Source organism: Bufo gargarizans, chromosome 2 (assembly GCF_014858855.1).
Source record: "Bufo gargarizans isolate SCDJY-AF-19 chromosome 2, ASM1485885v1, whole genome shotgun sequence".
Classification (NCBI taxonomy): domain Eukaryota; kingdom Metazoa; phylum Chordata; class Amphibia; order Anura; family Bufonidae; genus Bufo; species Bufo gargarizans.
The window spans coordinates 280,934,483-280,958,197 of record NC_058081.1 but is presented as its reverse complement, the minus strand read 5'-3'; the positions used below and the strand labels follow the sequence as shown (position 1 = coordinate 280,958,197).

General features: G+C 45.8%; 1 protein-coding gene across 2 annotated transcripts in view; it reads right to left on the bottom strand.

Moving 5' to 3' along the window:
• DOCK4 (dedicator of cytokinesis 4) overlaps positions 1-23,715 on the bottom strand; it is a 346,430-nt gene that overhangs the window by 157,346 nt on the left and 165,369 nt on the right. For both annotated transcript variants that reach the window (XM_044280322.1, XM_044280323.1), the window contains exons 13-14: positions 11,278-11,403; positions 10,679-10,803 (exon numbers count right to left, since the gene is read on the bottom strand). In XM_044280322.1, coding sequence (XP_044136257.1) covers positions 10,679-10,803; positions 11,278-11,403 — 251 coding nt within the window. The remainder of the gene's footprint in view (positions 1-10,678; positions 10,804-11,277; positions 11,404-23,715) is intronic.

Here is a 23,715-nt window from a genome sequence, read left to right as displayed (position 1 = left end):
GGATGAGGAGGAGGTGGAGGAGGATGAGGATGAAGCATGGTCACAGCGGGGTGGCACCCAACGCAGCTCGGGTCCATCACTGGTGCGTGGCTGGGGGGAAAGGCAGGACGATGACGATACGCCTCCCACAGAGGACAGCTTGTCCTTACCCCTGGGCAGCCTGGCACACATGAGCGACTACATGCTGCAGTGCCTGCGCAACGACAGCAGAGTTGCCCACATTTTAACCTGTGCGGACTACTGGGTTGCCACCCTGCTGGATCCACGCTACAAAGACAATGTGCCCACCTTACTTCCTGCACTGGAGCGTGATAGGAAGATGCGCGAGTACAAGCGCACGTTGGTAGACGCGCTACTGAGAGCATTCCCAAATGTCACAGGGGAACAAGTGGAAGCCCAAGGCCAAGGCAGAGGAGGAGCAAGAGGTCGCCAAGGCAGCTGTGTCACGGCCAGCTCCTCTGAGGGCAGGGTTAGCATGGCAGAGATGTGGAAAACTTTTGTCAACACGCCACAGCTAACTGCACCACCACCTGATACGCAACGTGTTAGCAGGAGGCAACATTTCACTAACATGGTGGAACAGTACGTGTGCACACCCCTCCACGTACTGACTGATGGTTCGGCCCCATTCAACTTCTGGGTCTCTAAATTGTCCACGTGGCCAGAGCTAGCCTTTTATGCCTTGGAGGTGCTGGCCTGCCCGGCAGCCAGCGTTTTGTCTGAACGTGTATTCAGCACGGCAGGGGGCGTCATTACAGACAAACGCAGCCGCCTGTCTACAGCCAATGTGGACAAGCTGACGTTCATAAAAATGAACCAGGCATGGATCCCACAGGACCTGTCCGTCCCTTGTCCAGATTAGACATTAACTACCTCCCCATAACCATATATTATTGGACTCCAGGGCACTTCCTCATTCAATCCTATTTTTATTTTCATTTTACCATTATATTGCGATGCTACCCAAAGTTGAATGAACCTCTCCTCTGCCTGTGTGCTAGGCCTAAATATATGCCAATGGACTGTTGCAGTGGTGGCTGACATGAAGCCTGATTCTCTGCTATGACATGCAGACTAATTCTCTGCTGACATGAAGCCAGATTGTCTGTTACGGGACCTCTCTCCTCTGCCTGGGTGCTGGGCCTAAATTTATGACAATGGACTGTTGCAGTGGTGGCTGACGTGAAGCCTGATTCTCTGCTATGACATGCAGACTGATTCTCTGCTGACATGAAGCCAGATCGTCTGTTACGGGACCTCTCTGCTCTGCCTGTGTGCTAGGCCTAAATATATGCCAATGGACTGTTGCAGTGGTGGGTGACGTGAAGCCTCATTCTCTGCTATGACATGCAGACTGATTCTCTGCTGACATGAAGCCAGATTGTCTGTTACGGGACCTCTCTGCTCTGCCTGTGTGCTAGGCCTAAATATATGCCAATGGACTGTTGCAGTGGTGGGTGACGTGAAGCCTCATTCTCTGCTATGACATGCAGACTGATTCTCTGCTGTCATGAAGCCAGATTGTCTGTTACGGGACCTCTCTGCTCTGCCTGTGTGCTAGGCCTAAATATATGCCAATGGACTGTTGCAGTGGTGGGTGACGTGAAGCCTCATTCTCTGCTATGACATGCAGACTGATTCTCTGCTGACATGAAGCCAGATTGTCTGTTACGGGACCTCTCTGCTCTGCCTGTGTGCTAGGCCTAAATATATGCCAATGGACTGTTGCAGTGGTGGGTGACGTGAAGCCTCATTCTCTGCTATGACATGCAGACTGATTCTCTGCTGACATGAAGCCAGATTGTCTGTTACGGGACCTCTCTGCTCTGCCTGTGTGCTAGGCCTAAATATATGCCAATGGACTGTTGCAGTGGTGGGTGACGTGAAGCCTCATTCTCTGCTATGACATGCAGACTAATTCTCTGCTGACATGAAGACAGATTCTCTGTTACGGGACCTCTCTCCTCTGCCTGTGTGTGTGCTGGGCCTAAATATATGCCAATGGACTGTTGCAGTGGTGGCTGACGTGAAGCCTCATTCTCTGCTATGACATGCAGACTGATTCTCTGCTGACATGAAGCCAGATTCTCTGTTACGGGACCTCTCTCCTCTGCCTGTGTGTGTGCTGGGCCTAAATATATGCCAATGGACTGTTGCAGTGGTGGCTGACGTGAAGCCTCATTCTCTGCTATGACATGCAGACTGATTCTCTGCTGACATGAAGCCAGATTCTCTGTTACGGGACCTCTCTCCTCTGCCTGTGTGTGTGCTGGGCCTAAATATATGCCAATGGACTGTTGCAGTGGTGGCTGACGTGAAGCCTCATTCTCTGCTATGACATGCAGACTGATTCTCTGCTGACATGAAGACAGATTCTCTGTTACGGGACCTCTCTCCTCTGCCTGTGGTGCTGGGCCTAAATATATGCCAATGGACTGTTGCAGTGGTGGCTGACGTGAAGCCTCATTCTCTGCTATGACATGCAGACTGATTCTCTGCTGACATGAAGCCAGATTCTCTGTTACGGGACCTCTCTCCTCTGCCTGTGTGTGTGCTGGGCCTAAATATATGCCAATGGACTGTTGCAGTGGTGGCTGACGTGAAGCCTCATTCTCTGCTATGACATGCAGACTGATTCTCTGCTGACATGAAGCCAGATTCTCTGTTACGGGACCTCTCTCCTCTGCCTGTGTGCTAGGCCTAAATATATGCCAATGGACTGTTGCAGTGGTGGCTGACGTGAAGCCTCATTCTCTGCTATGACATGCAGACTAATTCTCTGCTGACATGAAGACAGATTCTCTGTTACGGGACCTCTCTCCTCTGCCTGGGTGCCGGGGCCTAAATATCTGAGAATGGACTGTTCCAGTGGTGGGTGACGGGAAGCCAGATTCTCTGCTATGGAACCTCTCTCCAATTGATTTTGGTTAATTTTTATTTATTTAATTTTTATTTTAATTCATTTCCCTATCCACATTTGTTTGCAGGGGATTTACCTACATGTTGCTGCCTTTTGCAGCCCTCTAGCCCTTTCCTGGGCTGTTTTACAGCCGTTTTAGTGCCGAAAAGTTCGGGTCCCCATTGACTTCAATGGGGTTCGGGTTCGGGACGAAGTTCGGATCGGGTTCGGATCCCGAACCCGAACATTTCCGGGATGTTCGGCCGAACTTCTCGAACCCGAACATCCAGGTGTTCGCTCAACTCTAGTAGTCACCTGAAATGGTCTTCCAACAGTCTTGAAGGAGTTCCCAGAGATGCTTAGCACTTGTTGGCCCTTTTGCCTTCACTCTGCGGTCCAGCTCACCCCAAACCATCTCGAGTGGGTTCAGGTCCGGTGACTGTGGAGGCCAGGTCATCTGGCGCAGCACCCCATCACTCTCCTTCATGGTCAAATAGCCCTTACACAGCCTGGAGGTGTGTTTGGGGTCATTGTCCTGTTGAAAAATAAATGATGGTCCAACTGAACGCAAACCGGATGGAATAGCATGCCGCTGAAGATGCTGTGGTAGCCATGCTGGTTCAGTATGCCTTCAATTTTGAATAAATCCCCAACAGTGTCAACAGCAAAGCACCCCCACACCATCACACCTCCTCCTCCATGCTTCACGGTGGGAACCAGGCATGTAGAGTCCATCCGTTCACCTTTTCTGCGTCGCACAAAGAGACAGTGGTTGGAACCAAAGATCTCAAATTTGGACTCATCAGACCAAAGTACAGATTTCCACTGGTCTAATGTCCATTCCTTGTGTTCTTTAGCCCAAACAAGTCTCTTCTGCTTGTTGCCTGTCCTTAGCAGTGGTTTCCTAGCAGATAGTCTACCTTGAAGGCCTGATTCACACAGTCTCCTCTTAACAGTTGTTCTAGAGATGTGTCTGCTGCTAGAACTCTGTGTGGCATTGACCTGGTCTCTAATCTGAGCTGCTGTTAACCTGCGATTTCTGAGGCTGGTGACTCGGTTTTCACTTCACAGGTGTGCCCTGTCAGGTTTAACAAGTGGGATTTCTTGCCTTATAAATGGGGTTGGGACCATCAGTTGCGTTGTGGAGAAGTCAGGTGGACACACAGCTGATAGTCCTACTGAATAGACTGTTAGAATTTGTATTATGGCAAGAAAAAAACAGCTAAGTAAAAAAAAACGAGTGGCCATCATTACTTTAAGAAATGAAGGTCAGTCAGTCCGAAAAATTGGGAAAACTTTGAAAGTGTCCCCAAGTGCAGTCACAAAAACCATCAAGCGCTACAAAGAAACTGGCTCACATGCGGACCGCCCCAGAAAAGGAAGAGCAAGAGTCACCTCTGCTGCGGAGGATAAGTTTATCCGAGTCACAAGCCTCAGAAATCGCAGGTTAACAGCAGCTCAGATTAGAGACCAGGTCAATGCCACACAGAGTTCTAGCAGCAGACACATCTCTAGAACAACTGTTAAGAGGAGACTGTGTGAATCAGGCCTTCGTGGTAGAATATCTGCTAGGAAACCACTGCTAAGGACAGGCAACAAGCAGAAGAGACTTGTTTGGGCTAAAGAACACAAGGAATGGACATGAGACCAGTGGAAATCTGTGCTTTGGTCTGATGAGTCCAAATTTGAGATCTTTGGTTCCAACCACCGTGTCTTTGTGTGACGCAGAAAAGGTGAACGGATGGACTCTACATGCCTGGTTCCCACCGTGAAGCATGGAGGAGGAGGTGTGATGGTGTGGGGGTGCTTTGCTGGTGACACTGTTGGGGATTTATTCAAAATTTAAGGCATACTGAACCAGCATGGCTACCACAGCATCTTGCAGCGGCATGCTATTCCATCCGGTTTGCGTTTAGTTGGACCATCATTTATTTTTCAACACGACAATGACCCCAAACACACCTCCAGGCTGTGTAAGGGCTATTTGACCATGAAGGAGAGTGATGGGGTGCTGCGCCAGATGACCTGGCCTCAACAGTCACCGGACCTGAACCCAATCGAGATGGTTTGGGGTGAGCTGGACCGCAGAGTGAAGGCAAAAGGGCCAACAAGTGCTAAGCATCTCTGGGAACTCCTTCAAGACTGTTGGAAGACCATTTCAGGTGACTACCTCTTGAAGCTCATCAAGAGAATGCCAAGAGTGTGCAAAGCAGTAATCAAAGCAAAAGGTGGCTACTTTGAAGAACCTAGAATATGACATATTTTCAGTTGTTTCACACTTTTCTGTTATGTATATAATTCCACATGTGTTAATTCATAGTTTTGATGCCTTCAGTGTGATTCTACAATTTTCATAGTCATGAGAATAAAGTAAACTCTTTGAATGAGAAGGTGTGTCCAAACTTTTGGTCTGTACTGTATATGTGTGTGTATGTCTATATATATATATATATATATATATATATATATATATATATATATATATATATATATTTATTTATATAAATCCCCAACTACCAGTTCTTATTTTTTAACCCAAAAAAATGAAAAATTGGCAAAAGATAATGATCCCCAGGTGCTGATCAGGCAGGAACGCACTGAACAGCACTTGACGGTGACAGCTCGCACGCAGAAAAAGTGGTCGAGAACTGGAAAATGGTAAAAAATAAAATAAAGAAACAAAAAAAGTGCACGGACCAAATAGCGTCCGTAAAAAAAGGACAGGGGGGGGGGGGGGCGGGAAGGGACAGGGAAGGGGGGTGGTTTAGGGATATGGAACAGCTGCAAATTAAAACAATAATAATAATCAGTGCAGCTATTCCAGATGTTGTTGTTCTTTCTTCTTTCTAGCAGGAAAGGGGTTAAAATGCTGTGGTGGTGCACCACAAGTCCCAGCAGGCCACAAGCAGCACAGAAAGGCACAGAACCTCTCTGCATGCAGTCACCAGCTAGAATGGCTGTATGCAGGGAAGTTCTGCCTCTTCCTGTGCAGCTATAGCGCTGCCATTGGCTGGAGCCTTGTTCCAGCCAATAGCAGCGCAGACAGGGGACCCCAAAACACTGGTTTCCCCTGCCTCACCTCGGAGGTGACCGGTGCTGACTTGTTCAGCAACTGCCACCTCCCCCTGACCTCCTCCCGACCCTCCCCGATGCCTCTGACAGCTTTCCCTCAAAGATGCACATAGCCTTTAAAATGTACCTGTACTATATATATATAAAAATTAAAATGTAATTGTCATAGTGACATATTAAAGGTTTTGATCAGAGGGGATCCCTGTGCTGAGACCTCCCCGATCACAAAAATAAGGAGAAAGTGCTCACATAGAGTGCTCTCTCATCATTGTAGGAGATGGACTCAAGAAGGGCTCAAAGATTTCCTATTGAGCCTGTCTTACGCAGCTAGTTTTCTAGTGATTACTGGGGGTCTGAGCACTAGGATCAAAACCTTTGATATGATGTCGCTATGACATATCAAAAAAATTTTTTTAAAGCACAGGGACACTTAAACATTTTGTCAGCTCTTCACTATGTAAATTAGTCTAATTAGCGGGGCAATTATATAAACCTTTTTAGAAAATAGAAATTAATGGGTTTATGCATCTTGCATAGATTGTGTCAAGGGAGAAATAGGAGCTACCAACGTATCAAACTGGTACGCCTTCGATTGAGCCTTTAAAGTTTATTAAATTAGTTGTCATAATTCAGGTAAATTTTTTATTTTATTATTATTGTTTGGACAGGTGACCTACTGGAATGAATTAGCATTTCCACAATTTAAAGAGAAAGTGCTTTTCTGTGAATATATCTGGAACACATTTATAAAATGCTTCTAACAAGGGATGAAAAAGGAAGCCTGGTCGAGCTAACTGTGAAATCAGACATATAAACAGTGAGGGAAAGTGTAATCTGATAAAATGTGATCATGTCCAAGATTACAAATCCTATAAATAGTAGTTATTTCCTTTGTGAAATCTGGAACATTGATACGACACTAGTACTGCATCCATCTAGATTGTAAAGCCGTAACATTCATTAAAGAAAAGCATTACCAACAGGGTGAACACAGGGCTAGCAAAACAGCATAGGCCCCCTGCCTCACCAATATCCCATTGTGCACTTGTCAATCACTTCCAGGCAATGCAGAATGCAAAGCCCAGGGCCCCAGATTTCTAACAAATTTAAATAATGTTATATTACGCAGAAGAAATTTTAATTAAAAAATATATATATAATTTAAAAAAGTTGGTCTCGGCTTCACCCACTTCATCCAAAGTGGATAAAGTGGAACAGATGCTTCAAAAATATGGTGCGCATCCTGTGCAGCAGATTTCTCAATGTAACTGACACAAGTACAGCTTTACGTCACAGATTACAAAGCTGGCTGCCTGCAGCTACCACTAGGGTGCTCTGCGCACAGGAATTTATACAGTGCAATGGAATCTATTACAGTGTCTTTGCACTGAGATCCCCCAGTAATAGCAGCTGCATGAAAATATGAAAATACCGTTATTCACTTCAGAATGTAAGAAGCAGAGATCAACATCAGACCCCTCTCCCTCCCAGGCAGTGGCGTACATAGAGAAGTAGGGGCCCCATAGCAAGGATCAAACCAGGCCCCCCACACAGGACAGAATGGTCTCTGCCTAGACCCTTTTCCACTGCTTCATTTGCTAAAAGTTGTTCCTTTAGAGGGTAGAGTCCTGACCAAGTTTTCACCTCCAGTAGAAGGAGATAATCCCAACTAACACTGGGCCCCCTCTTGCCCTGGGCCCCATAGCAGTCGCATGGTCTGCCTCTATGGTAGTTCCGCCCCTGCTCCCAGGCCCAGTAGCAGGCACGTCGTGGTCTGCCTTTATTGAAGGTACAACACGGATTACCAAAATCTACATCTATACATCACAGTGAATACCTACAACATACAGGAATAGGTTAACAGAAGTTAAGCATCCAATATTATCTGCTGTTTGGTGCGTTCAGTTAAAGCGTATTTATCACAAATTACTGGTGTGCAATCAGTAGAAGATTATATGTTCACGTTAAGTATCTTTTATAGCGTTAGCGTAAGCTTGTCTCATTTTCACAAACTTCAATTTTTAAGTATATGAGTCTACGGATGCCTTGTGTCTACCCCGTTACGGACCACCCACTGTCTTTTGTCGCCACTGTTTTAGAGGGAGCTGAGAGCTTCTGTGAACACTCCTGATCTACAAACGGACTGTAACTAATAGCTTCGTAAGTGATCTGCAGTCAGCACTGGGGACCTACAAAGGACCTCAGGACGGTAAATTCGGTAATCCTGCAGTTAGGGCACACTAGTATTGCCCTAACCACATCCTGTTCCATAGTGACACAGTGCATAGTGTGTTAGCATACAGGAGTATGCTAACACACTAGAAGTATAAAATACATTTATAACACAGTAATTCCTTAATGGGATTATAAAAATGTAATGAAAAAAATGCTTGCAAACTAAGATTATTTTTCATACTGTGCATACTTTTCATAAAAGCAAAAAAAATAAGAAATTACACTTCTTATTCACACAACCAAAATAACCTGTAAACAATTTTTTTAAAAAAGTAAAAAATTGCATATTTGCAAAAAAATAAAAAAATATATATATTATTTGCAAATATAGTAAAAGCGATTTTTGACTTTTCTTTTTTTATTTTATTGTTTACAGGTTATTTTGGTTATGTGAATAATAAGTGTGTGTGTGTGTGTGTATATATATATATATTTATATTATATATATTAAAAAGTTATTTATGTACACTCTCAGAGCACAAAAAAAAAATGCAATTAAAACAAGGCTTACTCATCCATGTCAATGAGGCTCTGACCAATCAGTATGTGAGATTACATGATCCACCAATCAGCTACGGAATCTTGCATTCTAAGTGGGCAGAACCCCCGATGAATATGAATGAGCAGCCATTTTGCAGGGAACACATTAGGCTCTATTCCAGAGATCAAAAAGCTTCAGGACTGCAGCTGCTGTGAAACTACAACTCCCAGCATGCACACTTACTCGGCTGTTATTGTAACTCCCACAGAAGTGAAAGGATGATTCTGGGAGTTGTAGTTTCAGAACAGCTGGAGAGCTGGAGGTTGCTGATCTCTGCTGTATTCACATCTCAGTTTTGGCACATTTTAGTGTGTGCATTAGGTAAGCTCCCATGCACACCACAAAGGAAATAAGACTGTTCTTTTAGCATGATATGTGCAAGAAAGACTTCTTCACTGTATAGGAAAGCATAGTTTTATTTTATGGGGGGGGGGGGGGGGGCGCATACGTTTTGGGCTTACATATATGAAGAGGGATTTTCACTTTCTAAGTTCCAAGGGAGTAACCATATAAAGGGCGTAGGTGTCCTATGATAAGTCCTGTCATCACTGCCAAGCCTCCTTGTTCTTATTCATGATGAAGATAGTTTTCAATGAACTTGGTGGTATGTTTGGGGTTGTTGTTCTGCTTCAGAATACATTTGGAGACAGACTAATCTCTTATGACTACATGGATAAGTATCTGCCTGTTCTTGTCAACAAAGGACACAATTAATCCTGACCAAATCTATTTGCTGAAATGAAGCCCTAAACTTGCAAGGAACCTGCACCATGCTTTACTGTCACCTGCATGTGTGTTAAATAAACAAAGAAAGGCGCACCATAGGGTAAATACCGTATGCAAAGGTAAAAAAAAAAAAAATGAATACTCCAAGCGGAGGCTAACCTTAGAGGGTTGTGCGAATGATAGGCACAACCCTATTTTAGACGTGATGGGAATAATTTCAATTCCCAGAAAAGGTCGGTGTGCAGCCACGGATGTAGGTCCCCTTGATGAGTATGCCTGAAGCCTCACAGAGAATTATTTTTGCAGAAATAGATGCAGCGCCATCCTTCAGCGCAAAATGAACCAACCAATCAGAAGTTCGAAGTGGCTAGTTAAAATCACTCCTGAATGGTCCTCTTTTGAGGTTGGGGGCCTAAAGCAGCAGCTTCTCCTGCTTCCCCTATAGCTATGTCCCTGTTACCTAAATTCCACTGGTTTCTGTCATTTCTGAGCTGATGGCAATGCTGGACATCTTGTAATCTCAAATAAGCATGATGTGTCTCTCCTATTTCCTTGGCCGGCCACTTAACCTATGGCCATCAGTGTGGTCAGGATTAATGGTGTCCTCAGTGCTGAAAAATACAGGCAGATACTTATCTATTATGCAATAACATCAAGGAGATGTCCGATTGGCTTCAAACTTATTCCGCAGCAGAACAAGGACAACAAACATACAGCCAATGCCATTAAAAACTATATTCAGAATAAAGAAGAACATGGAGTCCTGCACAGGATACAGGAAAACTAACTGGTTGCTGGAGGCCGAATAACTGTGAACCCGAGAGTGGGGGCCCCATGATCCCATCCTGATTAAGTCTGAGCATGTGCCCCCCCCCGCTCCATTCATTTTCTATGGGACTGCTGGAGATAGCAGTACAATGCTCAGCAATTTCTGGCAGTCCTATGCTTGGCCTTCCATTTCTTCAGGAGAAAGGGTCATGGGACCCCCCCCCCCCCCTCTCCGGATTTTTGGGGGTCTCAGCAGTTGGATCCCCAGTGATCAGATAGTTATCCCCTATTTTGTGGATAGGGATAACTTTAATACTTGACATAACCCCTTTAAAGTTATAGTTTGCCATAGCAGTCATAACTTCAATATATACAGAAGCCACAAAACTAGTGTGAACAGCCTGTTTCACAAAAAATGTAAATGCTTTCAAATTTACCTTTAGAATCTGTCCCTCATTGTTCACAATAACCATGGTAACTTGAACATTTCTTGCAACACTTTTTCCCCCTTTTTCAAATTCTCCTTTTTCTATAGTGATGTATAAATCGTTCCTCATTTCACCTGCAAAAAAAGTAAGCAAAAAGAACAAAAAGGAAACAAGGTTACAAAATCTTGGAAATTGAAAGTAATAATCAAATGATATGCTTTATTTACTTCAGATGAACAGAATCAAGGGCAAGAACTATGCAGACACATTTCTTCAAAATGTCATGTTGCAGTTGTCAGTGATAGTAGCAGCCATTATAAGATGTTGGGATGCTACACACAATTTTTGGCCCATTTGATATATTCTGTTATGTGATATAGAAAATGAAGTGTTTTAGTAAAAATTCTCAAAGTGGGATGTCAGTTTAAAGTCAATAAAAAGCAAGAACGAGAAATAGCCGAGTATACAACTGGATGGTATTAATGTAACTAAGGAAACATCTTGTAATGCAATAATCATGGCTGAAAAAGTCTGTTTGGGGAACGTTAGCAATTACTAAAATATCTGCAGCTACTGCAACATATACTTTTTGTTTTCCTCAAGCTTACCAGGCATAATGACATCGGAGAAGCCGAGCTTTCTTGTTATAGAGACCCCACGGGTAAACACTGAAGAGTAATCTCTTCTAATTTGTTCAATGTCTCCATGAAGCAGCTGAAGAGAAACTGCCAAGCCTGGAAGAAAAGTGAGAAAAGGGCTCAGAAGTTAAGCATTCAGGGGAAATTCTGAGGCTATTTTGAATGAAATTCAGCAAATGAAGCATAACTCAAGTAGTCAGAACCAGACTAGCCATGCTGAAGAGTGAATTCCAGTAGACCAGACAACCAAAGCTTTATCTACTTTATAGATGAATATGTAAGGAAGCAAATAAACAGTACAATTCAGTGATCACACCTATGCCTGGATTGTTTTAGAAGTCTTAACATCAGATGAGTATTGTTCTTCTAATTTCTTGTAAATTTTAGTTTTATTAAAGTTTTCAAAATAGTAAATTATAACATAAACCAAATCATATTGGTATAAGAAAGCAGGTATTACATTCAAGAATTTTCTAAAATAATCATCAGTCAAAGATTCTTACATTAATTTCTATTACCACTGAGAATGTGCATGGAACTTATTATAGTACAATAGTACTTTTCATCACTTTAGGGTTCAGTGAAACAGTAGCATTTCTACAGTACTTCAGACCAGTGAATGGTGCCTTTCCCAATATACTCTGTTATGGACTATTGATACAAAATGGATACTTGCTTGTTGAGCTAAGATGGTGGCCAGGCATTCAGCCAACACCTATAAACTAGAATCTTACTTTGTGTTTTTATCATGTGTTTCTTTGTGGTTTCCGTTCAGCTCAAGCAAGCAGCTACAAAGAAAGAAGTAACGGTTTCACCCAGGAACAAGGGGGGGAGGGAGAAGGAATTTCCTCTGGCCGTCAAGGTTACAGAAAAGTAGAGAGTTCATAGCCAATAGAAAATATATACTTTATCTTTCACCCCCCTCCCACTCCCTCCTCTCATGAAACCCATGTTGTTTTCAGAAATAAACCAGAGATACTGATTAACTCCATGTAGTGAGTTGTCTGTCTGATCTCTCCGTGCACGTATCTTAATTAATTAATTTGGAGCAGTACATCAAATCAAACTGGCAGCTTTGTCAGAACCAGAACAATTTTGGCACCCAACGTGGGGCTCGAGGATTGGACCCTCTGTTCCCGTACCCCCAGAGACCAGACGAGGAGAGGCGCACTAACGGACACCGGGATCGCAACCCGTGATATGAGGTAGGAAAATTGAGTCATCTTGCCTATAAAGTGTCCCCTGGTGTAGCCTCTTGGTGTTCGTCTGAGGGAGGGGTGCGGAAGCAGTCTGGGACGTCCTCGAGGGCATGAAAGTAAGAACCCCATATGTTTTCTTAAAGTCTTGATGTACTGTGTTGTGCCTATAAGTTGTGAAGACCCTGTTGACAAGTATCATTGACTGAGACACGGAGTTCTCCTGTGTTCCTGTATCGGAGTTCAGCCCGGTGTCTGACTCAAATCTCCATAAAGGGGACGATCACAGATGGGTGGAGAGCGGTTCGCGGTAGCCCAGAGTGTGCTGACCGGAACTCAAAGGTCTTCACGTCCAGTGATTACTCTATGCAGAGGTCTTTAGGCGGCTTCAGTAGGTACGAGAGATAATGGGAAATGAGGAAAGTGTCCCGAAGGGTTACTGTTCACCTGAACAGTACGTGGCGGACAGGAGAGGCAAACGTTTCATAAAAGGATTAAGTAAGTTGGAGAAGAGTTAAAGGTGTCTGTAAAGGAGGCATCCTCATAAAAGGATTAAGTAAGTTGGAGAAGAGTTAAAGGTGTCTGTAAAGGAGGCATCCTATGTAGTGCTACCTGGCAAGTGTTGTTAAACGAGAAGAGAGGGAAGTTAGAAGATGATAAATTGACAGACATGGTCCGTGTGTGGTTGGACTGTAGTAAAGAATTTGAACAGACCGGGGGGAACTAAATTTTGATGAGAAAAGACAGAGATATTTCTGTAAGCCTGGTGTTGCATTGATACATGACTAGCCACCACCCTATAATGGCGCCGGGAAGAGAGCAGGTGGGTGGACCTGCAAAACATGTGGTCAACAGAATCCCTCCTCCCGTGATACGTGCCTTCCCTGTGGGGTTCCCCACCCACAAAACCACACCTTGGTAACTACTCCCCGGCACGTCCCATCACTTCCCGTGTTAGCTACAGCGCCATCTTGTCCCCAGGCAACGCCCATGAACGGACCTTTAATATCATTCGGTCCGGACCCCCCCGTCACTCCTATGTCACCCTTGCCCCTTCCTACTACCTTGTACCCGATGATAAACCCGGACGGTACATTCATGCTACCCCACTCACCTGCCACCCTTACTCCTATAATGGTAGGGGGGCAACCTGATGAAGCAGAACAGGGGGATGCAGACGGTGCTGCAGAATCCACAATGGGCATACAAAATGCACCGGGTAATATGCAAACTCCTTCGCGGGGTACCCCGACAGACTACGGTGATCCGCCAACTTTACCCCTGGCACCACAGTGGACTGTACCCATGACCGTGCGCCCATCACGACGTTCACAAGATCAAATACTGCAGGGTCAGATTACAGAGTTACAAAAGAACTTACAGAAAATTGAGCAGGGAAACCTTGAGACACTGAAAGAAGCCCTAGCACTTAACCGGCCACAGGGACCACCAAAATATGTGTCTTTCACCCCACAACAGTTATTCACCATAGTGAATTTACTGCCTGACCCTGAGACCCATCCCATGCCCTTTTTCAGGAAACTGTCCCAAGTGCATCAAACCTATGGGTGCACATGGTCGGACCTGCAAAGTATAGTGGAAAACAAGACAGGTGAATACTCCTCACTGATAATGGATCAAATCCACATCCCTGAACTTAAAGGTGCTAATTTTGACCCCCGGGATCATGAGTCTGGAGAATTCTTTATAGAACAACTACAGAAATGGACAAAAGCTAAAATAGCAGATCATTTCATCACACTGCAGGACAGCTGCGGGGGATCAGTTGACCCCCACCTTTTTTCTTTTCACAGAAATGTTAGTTTCTGCTGTGTTAGTTTAAGCTCCTCTTTCTGATAAGAAACTGTCTCGCTTCTTGGTCTTTGTGGTTTTCACTCAAATTATGTGACACCCACGGCTGCCGGATGTCTGACAATAAAATTCTGCACTGCTTTATATGAGCAAGGGGATTCGCTGCAAACCATTTTGCACCTCATCCCCAATACTCTCTGGGCCAGAGGACCCCAGGATATTGGATACCTCAGTGTCCCACCAGTCACTGTGACCCTGTAGGACCCCAAAGTCCTACCATACAAAGAGACTGGACCCAGTAGCCAGAGAAGCCCCTTCCTGTGTCAGAGCTATCCATGCTGCCAGCTCTCTTCTAAACGTCACATCTGACGTTGTGCTGGGTCATCCCCTCACTATTCTGGCTCCCCATGACATTTCTGCCATCCTCCAGCAGACTCAACCTGAACACCTCACTGCACAGCGCCACCTCCGGCTTCCGTGTAGTTTGCTTCTGCCAGATAATGTCACGATTCAGAGGTGCCACATCCTCCATCCTGCTGCACTCCTTCCTCTTCCAAGGGGGGAGTATAATGGAGATTCTGAAGATTTTATTGATCTACAGGCACACTCGAGCTGACACCTCTGAAGCCAGAGGAAACGCCCTAGCTGACCAAGCTGCGAAGGAAGCAGCAGTGAAAGAGGAAAGAGTCCAGTCAGACCAGATTATGATAACACAGGAAGACCTGGGACAAGAAGAAATCACATGGGACCTCCTGAAACAAATACAGAAACAGGTACACGCCACAAGAAAAATTGGATTGGCTAAAAGAGTCAGCCCAAGAAGAGAAAGAATCTGGACTGTGGACCCAAGGAAGGAGAGCATCTCTGCCCAAAGCTCTCTATCCTCTGATAGCTTCAATAGCTCATGGGCCCACCCATCAATCTAAGACCATCATGAAAGAACTAATAGACAATGGCCCCAGGTATAACCCCTGTCCTGGTGAGGCATACTCAGTCTTGCCTCATCTGTGCGCAGTGCAACCCGGGAAGACCTGAGCCTACACCAACCAAATGTCTCCCCAAAGCCCAGTACCCGTTCCAACGGATTCAAATTGACCACATCCAGATGCCAATGTGCCAAGGGTTTCAATATGTGCTAGTAGTGATAGACTTGTTCTCTGGGTGGCCAGAAGCCTACCCCGTCCGAAACCAGACAGCAACCACTACTGCAAAAAAACTGATGCAGGAGCTTGTCTGTAGGTTCGGAGTACCTGAGGTCATTGAGAGTGATCAGGGCCCAGCATTCACTGCTAGATTAACCCAAGAAGTCTGGAAGATGGTAGGGTCACACTTAACCTATCACACACCCTACAGACCCCAAAGCGGCGACAAAGTCAAACGACTGAACGAGGTACTGAAGTCCAAGATGCTGAAAATGACTGGGGAGACAGGGCTCAGTTGGGTACAATGCCTGCCAATAGCACTATTTTCAGTTAGACACACCCCTAGGCCTCCACACCAAATTTTGTTTAGGACACGGCCTAGGATGGGACAGTACTTCCCACAGCAATTGCAAATGCATTATGAATCTGTTGCTAAATATGTGATTGCCCATAGTAAACAATTGTCTAATATATGTGCACAAGTTTTCTCTTCCATTCCAGATCCTGACTCCCTAGAGGGAATACACACTCTCAAACCTGGAGAGTGGGTGGTGGTCAAGAAACACGTCAGAAACGCCCTCGAACCACGATACAAGGGGCCTTACCAGGTGTTGCTGACTACCCCGACCTCTGTGAAACTCGATGGAGGCTTACCTGGATCCACACCTCACATTGTAAAAGAGTAAAGGCTGTCCCGACGACCCTGGAACAATAAGCCATGAGGATTCACATACTGATCATGACTTTGACAGTGGGCATATCTGCAGTGTTCACGCCACTGGGTGATGAATGGGACAATTCACTGACACGGCACCATCAAATTCTAGTCCAGGGGTTGAGACACTCAGATTGTTGGATCTGTACCCACAGTCCCGTGAGTTCAACCAGTATGCCTTATGTTGCAATTCCCTTGGAACTTTCTGAACTGATTGACCTGTCTAATTCTACCATATTTCTCACTAGCATACACCAAGTTAAATCCAGTACAAACAAGGACAGGGAAGTAGCCTTACCTGTTGCAGGGTGGGCAGATGCCCCATGGCTCATGATAAACAGATCAGGCCCCTCGGTAGATTATAGCTCTACTCCTTGGCAAGAGGGACACTGGGCTAATGTCACATGTTTTCCTAGCTGGACACACTGTTATTGTCTCCAAGTACAAACCAAAGGTATGACATTTAGTCCACACATACACTCAGGTTGCAATGATTCAAAAACAGACAGCCACGTGCAGTGTATTGGTGTAGATGCTGAGAACGGAAAGGATCTGCCCTGTAACAACCGTACTGTACAGGATCTCCTGACAGGTATATTAGCTAACGACACCGAAAGTCAGTTAAAAGGATATGAGCTGGCGAAAGGGACACAATTAGCCAAACTAATTACCCGATTATTCAATGGCACAGCAGTAGCAGTTCCAGAAGATATATACTTAGTTTGTGGACACAAAGTGTACAAATGGTTATCCCAGAATGTCACAGGACTGTGCACCATCGCCAGGCTTACTCCTGCCACCTTTATAGTACCACACTCTGAAATTGGCATAAATGCAGTACCTAAACACACCTTGTATCATAGGGCCAAAGATAACACACCCAGACCAAATGGCAAGCCACATGTAGTAGAGATGAGCATTACCAACAAAATTGTTAGTTCCATCTTCATATATCCCATGATAGCGCAGATGTGGGATCATCTGGTAGTAGCAACAGACCTGGATGACCAAATATGGGAAGAGATGAGACTTATGAATACCTCAAACATTGTGCAAAACCAGTTAATCATTGTCACCAACCAACACATATTAGTTCTAGATTATGTTACAGCTAAAGATGGAGGTATGTGCCAGGTTGTGGGACCCTCTTGTTGCCATTACATAGACCCGCAGGGTAATTTGCAAGTTAAGGTGGGTATAGAGAAAATGGCGGATTTAAGAGATAAATGGCTGGACGCGCATAAAGCTGGTAAAGATACATGGTGGTCTGATACCTTCTCTTCCCTTAACCCCAATAACTGGTTCAAAGGTATTGGGGGTTGGCTCATGGGAATTGTCCAGGTAATATTGCAGGTAGCCCTAATAATACTGGTGATATATGTAGTGATTAAGCTCGTTCTTATTTGTGTGACCCGCTTTTCAAAGAATGAAGAAAACTGATGAACGAACTATTATGCTCCTCTACGATGAGGAAGGACAGAAGGAAACATCGTTCAACACAGCTCCCCCTCCTCACAATGATGCCTGGCTGAGATAGGGTGAGATGAATGCCAGGGTATTACCACAAGTCCGAGCAACCGGGAGCCTACCTATAAGGGGTAGGTTGTCGCCACTGCGGGTGAAGAGGATACGAATGGTATGCCCAGGGGATTCGCTAGGCGAAGGGAAAGTCTACAATCAAGTCTCCAAGGGGGGACTGTTATGGACTATTGATACAAAATGGATACTTGCTTGTTGAGCTAAGATGGTGGCCAGGCATTCAGCCAACACCTATAAACTAGAATCTTACTTTGTGTTTTTATCATGTGTTTCTTTGTGGTTTCCGTTCAGCTCAAGCAAGCAGCTACAAAGAAAGAAGTAACGGTTTCACCCAGGAACAAGGGGGGGAGGGAGAAGGAATTTCCTCTGGCCGTCAAGGTTACAGAAAAGTAGAGAGTTCATAGCCAATAGAAAATATATACTTTATCTTTCACCCCCCTCCCACTCCCTCCTCTCATGAAACCCATGTTGTTTTCAGAAATAAACCAGAGATACTGATTAACTCCATGTAGTGAGTTGTCTGTCTGATCTCTCCGTGCACGTATCTTAATTAATTAATTTGGAGCAGTACATCAAATCAAACTGGCAGCTTTGTCAGAACCAGAACACTCTACTGTCACGTACTTGGCCACAGCTGAAGCTCGTGAAGGCCATGAGCCAACTGTACACTACTGGTGACCACAAACAATAGGCTTCGTTCATGAAAATTGTTCTAACAGGCAAACGTGTGCTCCACAAATGTCTGCTTTAATTTTTTCAGAACAGGCTTGAAAATTAAATCTGGAATCGAATCTGACTGCTTGTTAAAGGCAACATTGACAGGGCTGTTTTCATGCATAATGTCTATTGCAACACACAGTGTGGTCAAAGATACATATACCATTGACACAAAGCTAGCAAGATGCAAATTACTAGACATTCATTTTGTCGTTTCGGTTTTTACCACAGATGAAGCCTGAGAGTGAAATACGTGTTGTGGTGCTCTGTCCTGGTCTGAATATCTGCTGTTTAGTGCACGTTTTTATATCGCAAGGCACCAAAAACATTAGCCAACTATACGTAGCCTGCACCACTCTATCACTAGCATCAAAACTTCCAACTAGGAAGAAGAGGCTGTTCTGCCCCATCTTTATTAATTCGATTACAGGAAATTAGGTGTTTTCCGAAACAAGGGAACTTTACATTTTACAGAAAATCACGTTAATCAAATGTTATTGTTTATCAGAAATAACAAGTTTACATAATTGAGATTGTGTTTCTGCAAGATATTAAAATAATTTAAGAAAAAATGGCATGTAATTAGTGAACAGTCAAGTGACAAAATGAAAAACTAGTTGAACACTATGGGGGGACATTTACTAAGCATGTTGCACCAGAATTATACCGTAAAATGCGCCAAAAAGAACGGCATTTTGATTTACACCAAATATATCAACAGTTTTCTACACAATGTTCACTATAAAGAATGCATCACGGCAGAATTAAGTTCTAAATGTCAAGGTGGGAAGGGCTATTAAATTGGCGCATATAACACCTCATTTATCATCCTCTTATCAGCAGAAATACCTCAAATTGTTGCAGACAGTTAAGCCAGTTTATGCGGTGGTGTTTTGTGGAAAAAGTCACATTTATGGCATAAAGATGCAACTTTTTGTCAAAAAGTCCCATTTATGAAAAGAAAACAAACTCGTCATTGGAACAAGTGACAGGTAAGTATTAAAACCGGATGTATTTATTTTTATCCAATTTAAATGAGAAAAACAACAGGGTTTAACAGAAACTAAATAATAACTAAAACGTCCCAAGTCTGAGACAAAAGTTGCAAATTACCACTGGAAAGGTCGTAAATGTGCTTAAAAAGTCGCAAATATGTTTCAAAAGTTACAAGTCCATTCGGGCAGGGTTCATGGTGCATTTCAGTTTATAAAAGTCGCATTTTACTGCTATTAGCGTTAACATGTCGCAAATCAAAATAAATAGGTGGATAATCAAGTTTATATAAAAAAAAAACAAAAAAAAAAAAACAACATTTTAAAAGTGATTTTGATATAGGAGGTCAAATAAATCACCAGCTGATTTGTAAAGTTAGTATTTTTTTTACGCAAATTACGCCATTATTGATGAATGTCAACCAATGTTTTTTTCTTAGAGCACTAATGAAAAAGTAAAGGCAAATCTGTAATATTTGTGATAAAAAGATAAACTATTACAAATATATAGGTGGTCATTTATTATCTGATTTACGCCAGTTTTTGGCGTAATTAGGTTGCACATTTTGTCGCAAAAGGTGTTTTGCAACAAAAACGAGATTTTTGTATAACTTACCAGTAAAATCTCTTTCTCGCTCTTTCCTTGGGGGACACAGAAGACCTTGGGTATAGCTCATCTCCATAGGAGGCGTGACACTAAGTGAGAACTGTTAAGCCCCTCCTCCACAGCTATACCCTCAGCCTGGAGAGAGAGACTGCCAGTTGCGTGTCCAAGTAGTGAGAAAAGGCAAAGTCCAAAAGTGGAACCAACAAGCCAACTACCCAACGGGTAAAAGAAACTCGGAAACAAAGAATGGGTGGGTGCTGTGTCCCCCAAGGAAAGAGCGAGAAAGAGATTTTACTGGTAAGTTATACAAAAATCTCGTTTTCTCGCCCAATTTCCTTGGGGGACACAGAAGACCTTGGGACGTTCAATAGCAGTCCAAGAGGGGAGGGACCACAGCACCAGGGCAAAGCACCCGAAGGCATCAAGAAACCGCCGCCTGCAGACCAGGCGGCCCAAGGCAGCAGACGCCGAAGCCCCAGCGCGCACCCTGTAGAACCCAGTAAGGTGTGCAAGGAAGACCAGCGACCGCCTTGCACAAAAGCATGGCCGAAGCCTAATGCCTCCGGCCCAGGAGGCACCGACCGCTCTGGTGAAATGAACGGTGACACCAAAAGCAGAACCCTGCCCTTGGTGCGGTAACCACAGCAATAGACACAGAGAGCGAAGGAAGCCACCCTGGAGGCCGTCAACCCTTTGCGCGGACATCCTGGAAACACAAGAGACCGAACGCCGACAAGAGCCGGAGATCTCCAAGGAATAACTGCAAACCCAAACAATCTCCAAGCGGTGAAGCGCCCGTTCCCGGAGACGGGAAGGGGATGACCAAAGCCTCGTAGATAAGAAGGCAGATACCACCCTCAGAAGGAAGGGACGGGATGGAGAAACAGCCCCGTCCTGGAAAAGGACAGAGGGCACAGAACACGAAGGGCCACCCATCAGGCACCCGTCAGACATGATGGCAACAGAAAACACAACTGTACAGGACAGCAGGAGTAGGGAGAACTTCTACAACGGCACCAAGGGAAAGAGTGGAGCGCCAAGAGCTCAGTGTGTAGTTCCCAGGGCGGTACCAGGGAACGGTACAGAGGAACCAAAGAGCCACTCTGTGGAAGAAGGTCATGACAGGCCCAGGAGGGCCAGAAAACGCTGCAAGGGGAAGGACAGCGCCGACACTTGACACTTCAGTAACAGAGTCCCAGTCCCAGGGTCAGGCCGGACTAGAGAAAGACAAAACCAAGGGAGAGAAAAGCAGAGTGGGGGAATGCCCCACTTACCACAAAACCTAGTCAAGAACCCTAAGTCCGACAACCGAACCCGGACGAAGCACAGTCGGGAGCGAACACTAGCGCGCTCGCAGGAATCGCCTGGCAAGCGGGAAAAAAAACCCAATGTGATCAGGCGCAGACCAGTAACACGGCCCAAGGGTCGGAAGAAAACTCCCGTCGGCCCCCGAACAACATAGTCCCGTATCCAACCGGAGTGGGTGAGCAGAAGGACAGACGGAAGAAACCGGAAGGGTCCGCCCAGCAGCCGACAGATGCCAGGACAAGACAGGCCAAAGTCCAAGTCGACGTAGCCACCACAGGAAGGAGTTCTACAGTCCTGGTGAGGGAAAGTCAAGGACAACCGTGACCGAAGGGTAGTCCTCCCAAGTTACCGAAAAGGTAAGTCCAGCAGGACCATATGCCCAGAATGGAAAGGCAATCTGCACCCAGCGGGAGGACAGAACGCAATAGGCCTGGCAAACAGGCACACAGCTAGTACTGCCAGCGAAAACGAGGGAGACGGTACGAGACCACAAGTAACACCGGAACCATCCAAATGAACAACCATGCTCACCCCCGAAGGGGAGGGGGCAATGACGAAACAGCCTCTGAGGCCTGGCCGGTGCAGAAGCCACCTCGGAGTGACAAACTCAGAAAGGAAGCCAAAACAACCGAGCCGGCGAGGAAAAGCAGTCGAGACAGAGGTCGGCATAACACCCTCCGAACCGAAAGGAGGAATGGCAAACAGGGAAGCCACAGGACAGTTCAAAAGCCGAAAACCTGCTACTCTGTGAGACGACCTGCACATCGCCTCGCAGAAGGCGAAAACCCGGAAGAACCCAAAAGTGGAGGTCCCTCAGACCTGGATAGACTAGCACCCAAGAGAAGTTGGGTGACCTACCCGAGAGGAGCGGTCTGTTCCTGGTAGCAGATCAGACTGAAGTGCAGAAGGCGCCAAAGACAACGCTCTCGACCCGACGGCTTGTGCGGGGAAGCAATGTCACGGGAGGACGAACGGGTACGCATCAAGGTACCCCGAACACCCCCAGGTGGAAGGGCCAATGAACATGGCTGGTGCAGTCACAACGGGACCACACCAGAGAATGAGTGCCACCCAGCTCGGTGCAGTAGCGAGCCAGCAGAGCCCGTCTACATATATACAAGGTATACAGCGGTGAATACATTGGGCATTCATTTGTTGTGTGTTGGACAACACCTTAGGCTCATACAGGTGGACAGAATGACCTCTTCAGAAAAGAGTGCAAAGCTAGCGACAAGCAGCCTCACCCCAAGAGAAAAAAGTATGTCGCAGGAGGAAGGGAGGCATACGTACTAGCAAACCGCAGGCAGCGAGAAGGCCAACCCACCCACGGGAGGAGAAGGGAAACACGGCCCAAACAACGCACAGAGCGCACAGCCAAGCATCCCACAGTATCCATGGAAGTGCAAAGTGCAACCCGAACGGGAGTAATGCACAAGGCTAGTACAGGGGGCATGCTATGGAACGCAAGCAGTCCGCCCAGAAAAGGGGGAAGAAAGGCACCTGGCAAACTCTGCAGACGGCAAGAGTGCAAAGGCCCGCACCAAAGGACCTAGTGAAGGGGGAAGGGCACGCACAGGATTATCCTGGCATTAAATTATTGTGCAATAATCCAACCAACACCGAATTTTGTGAGAGTGCAACGAGTAGTTCGCCAATGAAGGGGAACGTCCAGTACAGCATATAGAAGGACAGCCGTGAATCTCATGAGCGCGCAAATTACCGCCCACGGAATAAGAAGTGGTCATGCACAAGGCCAGCACCGTTTCCAAAGGGAGTGCAAGCAGCGCACCCATGTTTAGAGGGCCATGCTCCCGGCCAGCAACGTATTCGGTGAGGGTGCAATGAATCGCACACGGCAGCATCGCATCCCAGGAGAGCGCGAGCACCCCGCCACGGACGGGGCCATGCACATGGCCAGCAACGTACTGGCGCAAGAACAAACACCGTCAGTGAAGGTGCATGTATGTCGCCTGAGGAGAGGAGGCATGCCCATGCCGGCAGCAAAGCCAGCGAGAGTGCGGTACACCGCCCAAGGAAGGGGGGGGGGGCCATGCCTATGGCTGGCAGCGGATCCGGTGAGAGTGCAAGCACCCCGCCATGGAAGGGGGTCAAGCACGTGGCCAGCAACCTACCGCGAGAGAACAACCCCAGCCAGGAAGAGTATGTATGCCGCCCGAGAGAAGGAGGCATGCTCAAGGCCGGCAGCGAAACCAATGAGAGTGCAGCCTACCGCTTATGGAAGGGAGTCATGCACAAGGCCGGCAGCGAATCCATTGAGAGTGCAGCGTTCCGCTTATGGAAGGGGGACGTGCACATGGCCGGCAGTGAACCCAATGAGTGCAGTGTTCCGCATATGGAAGGGGGACGTGCACACGTTTTA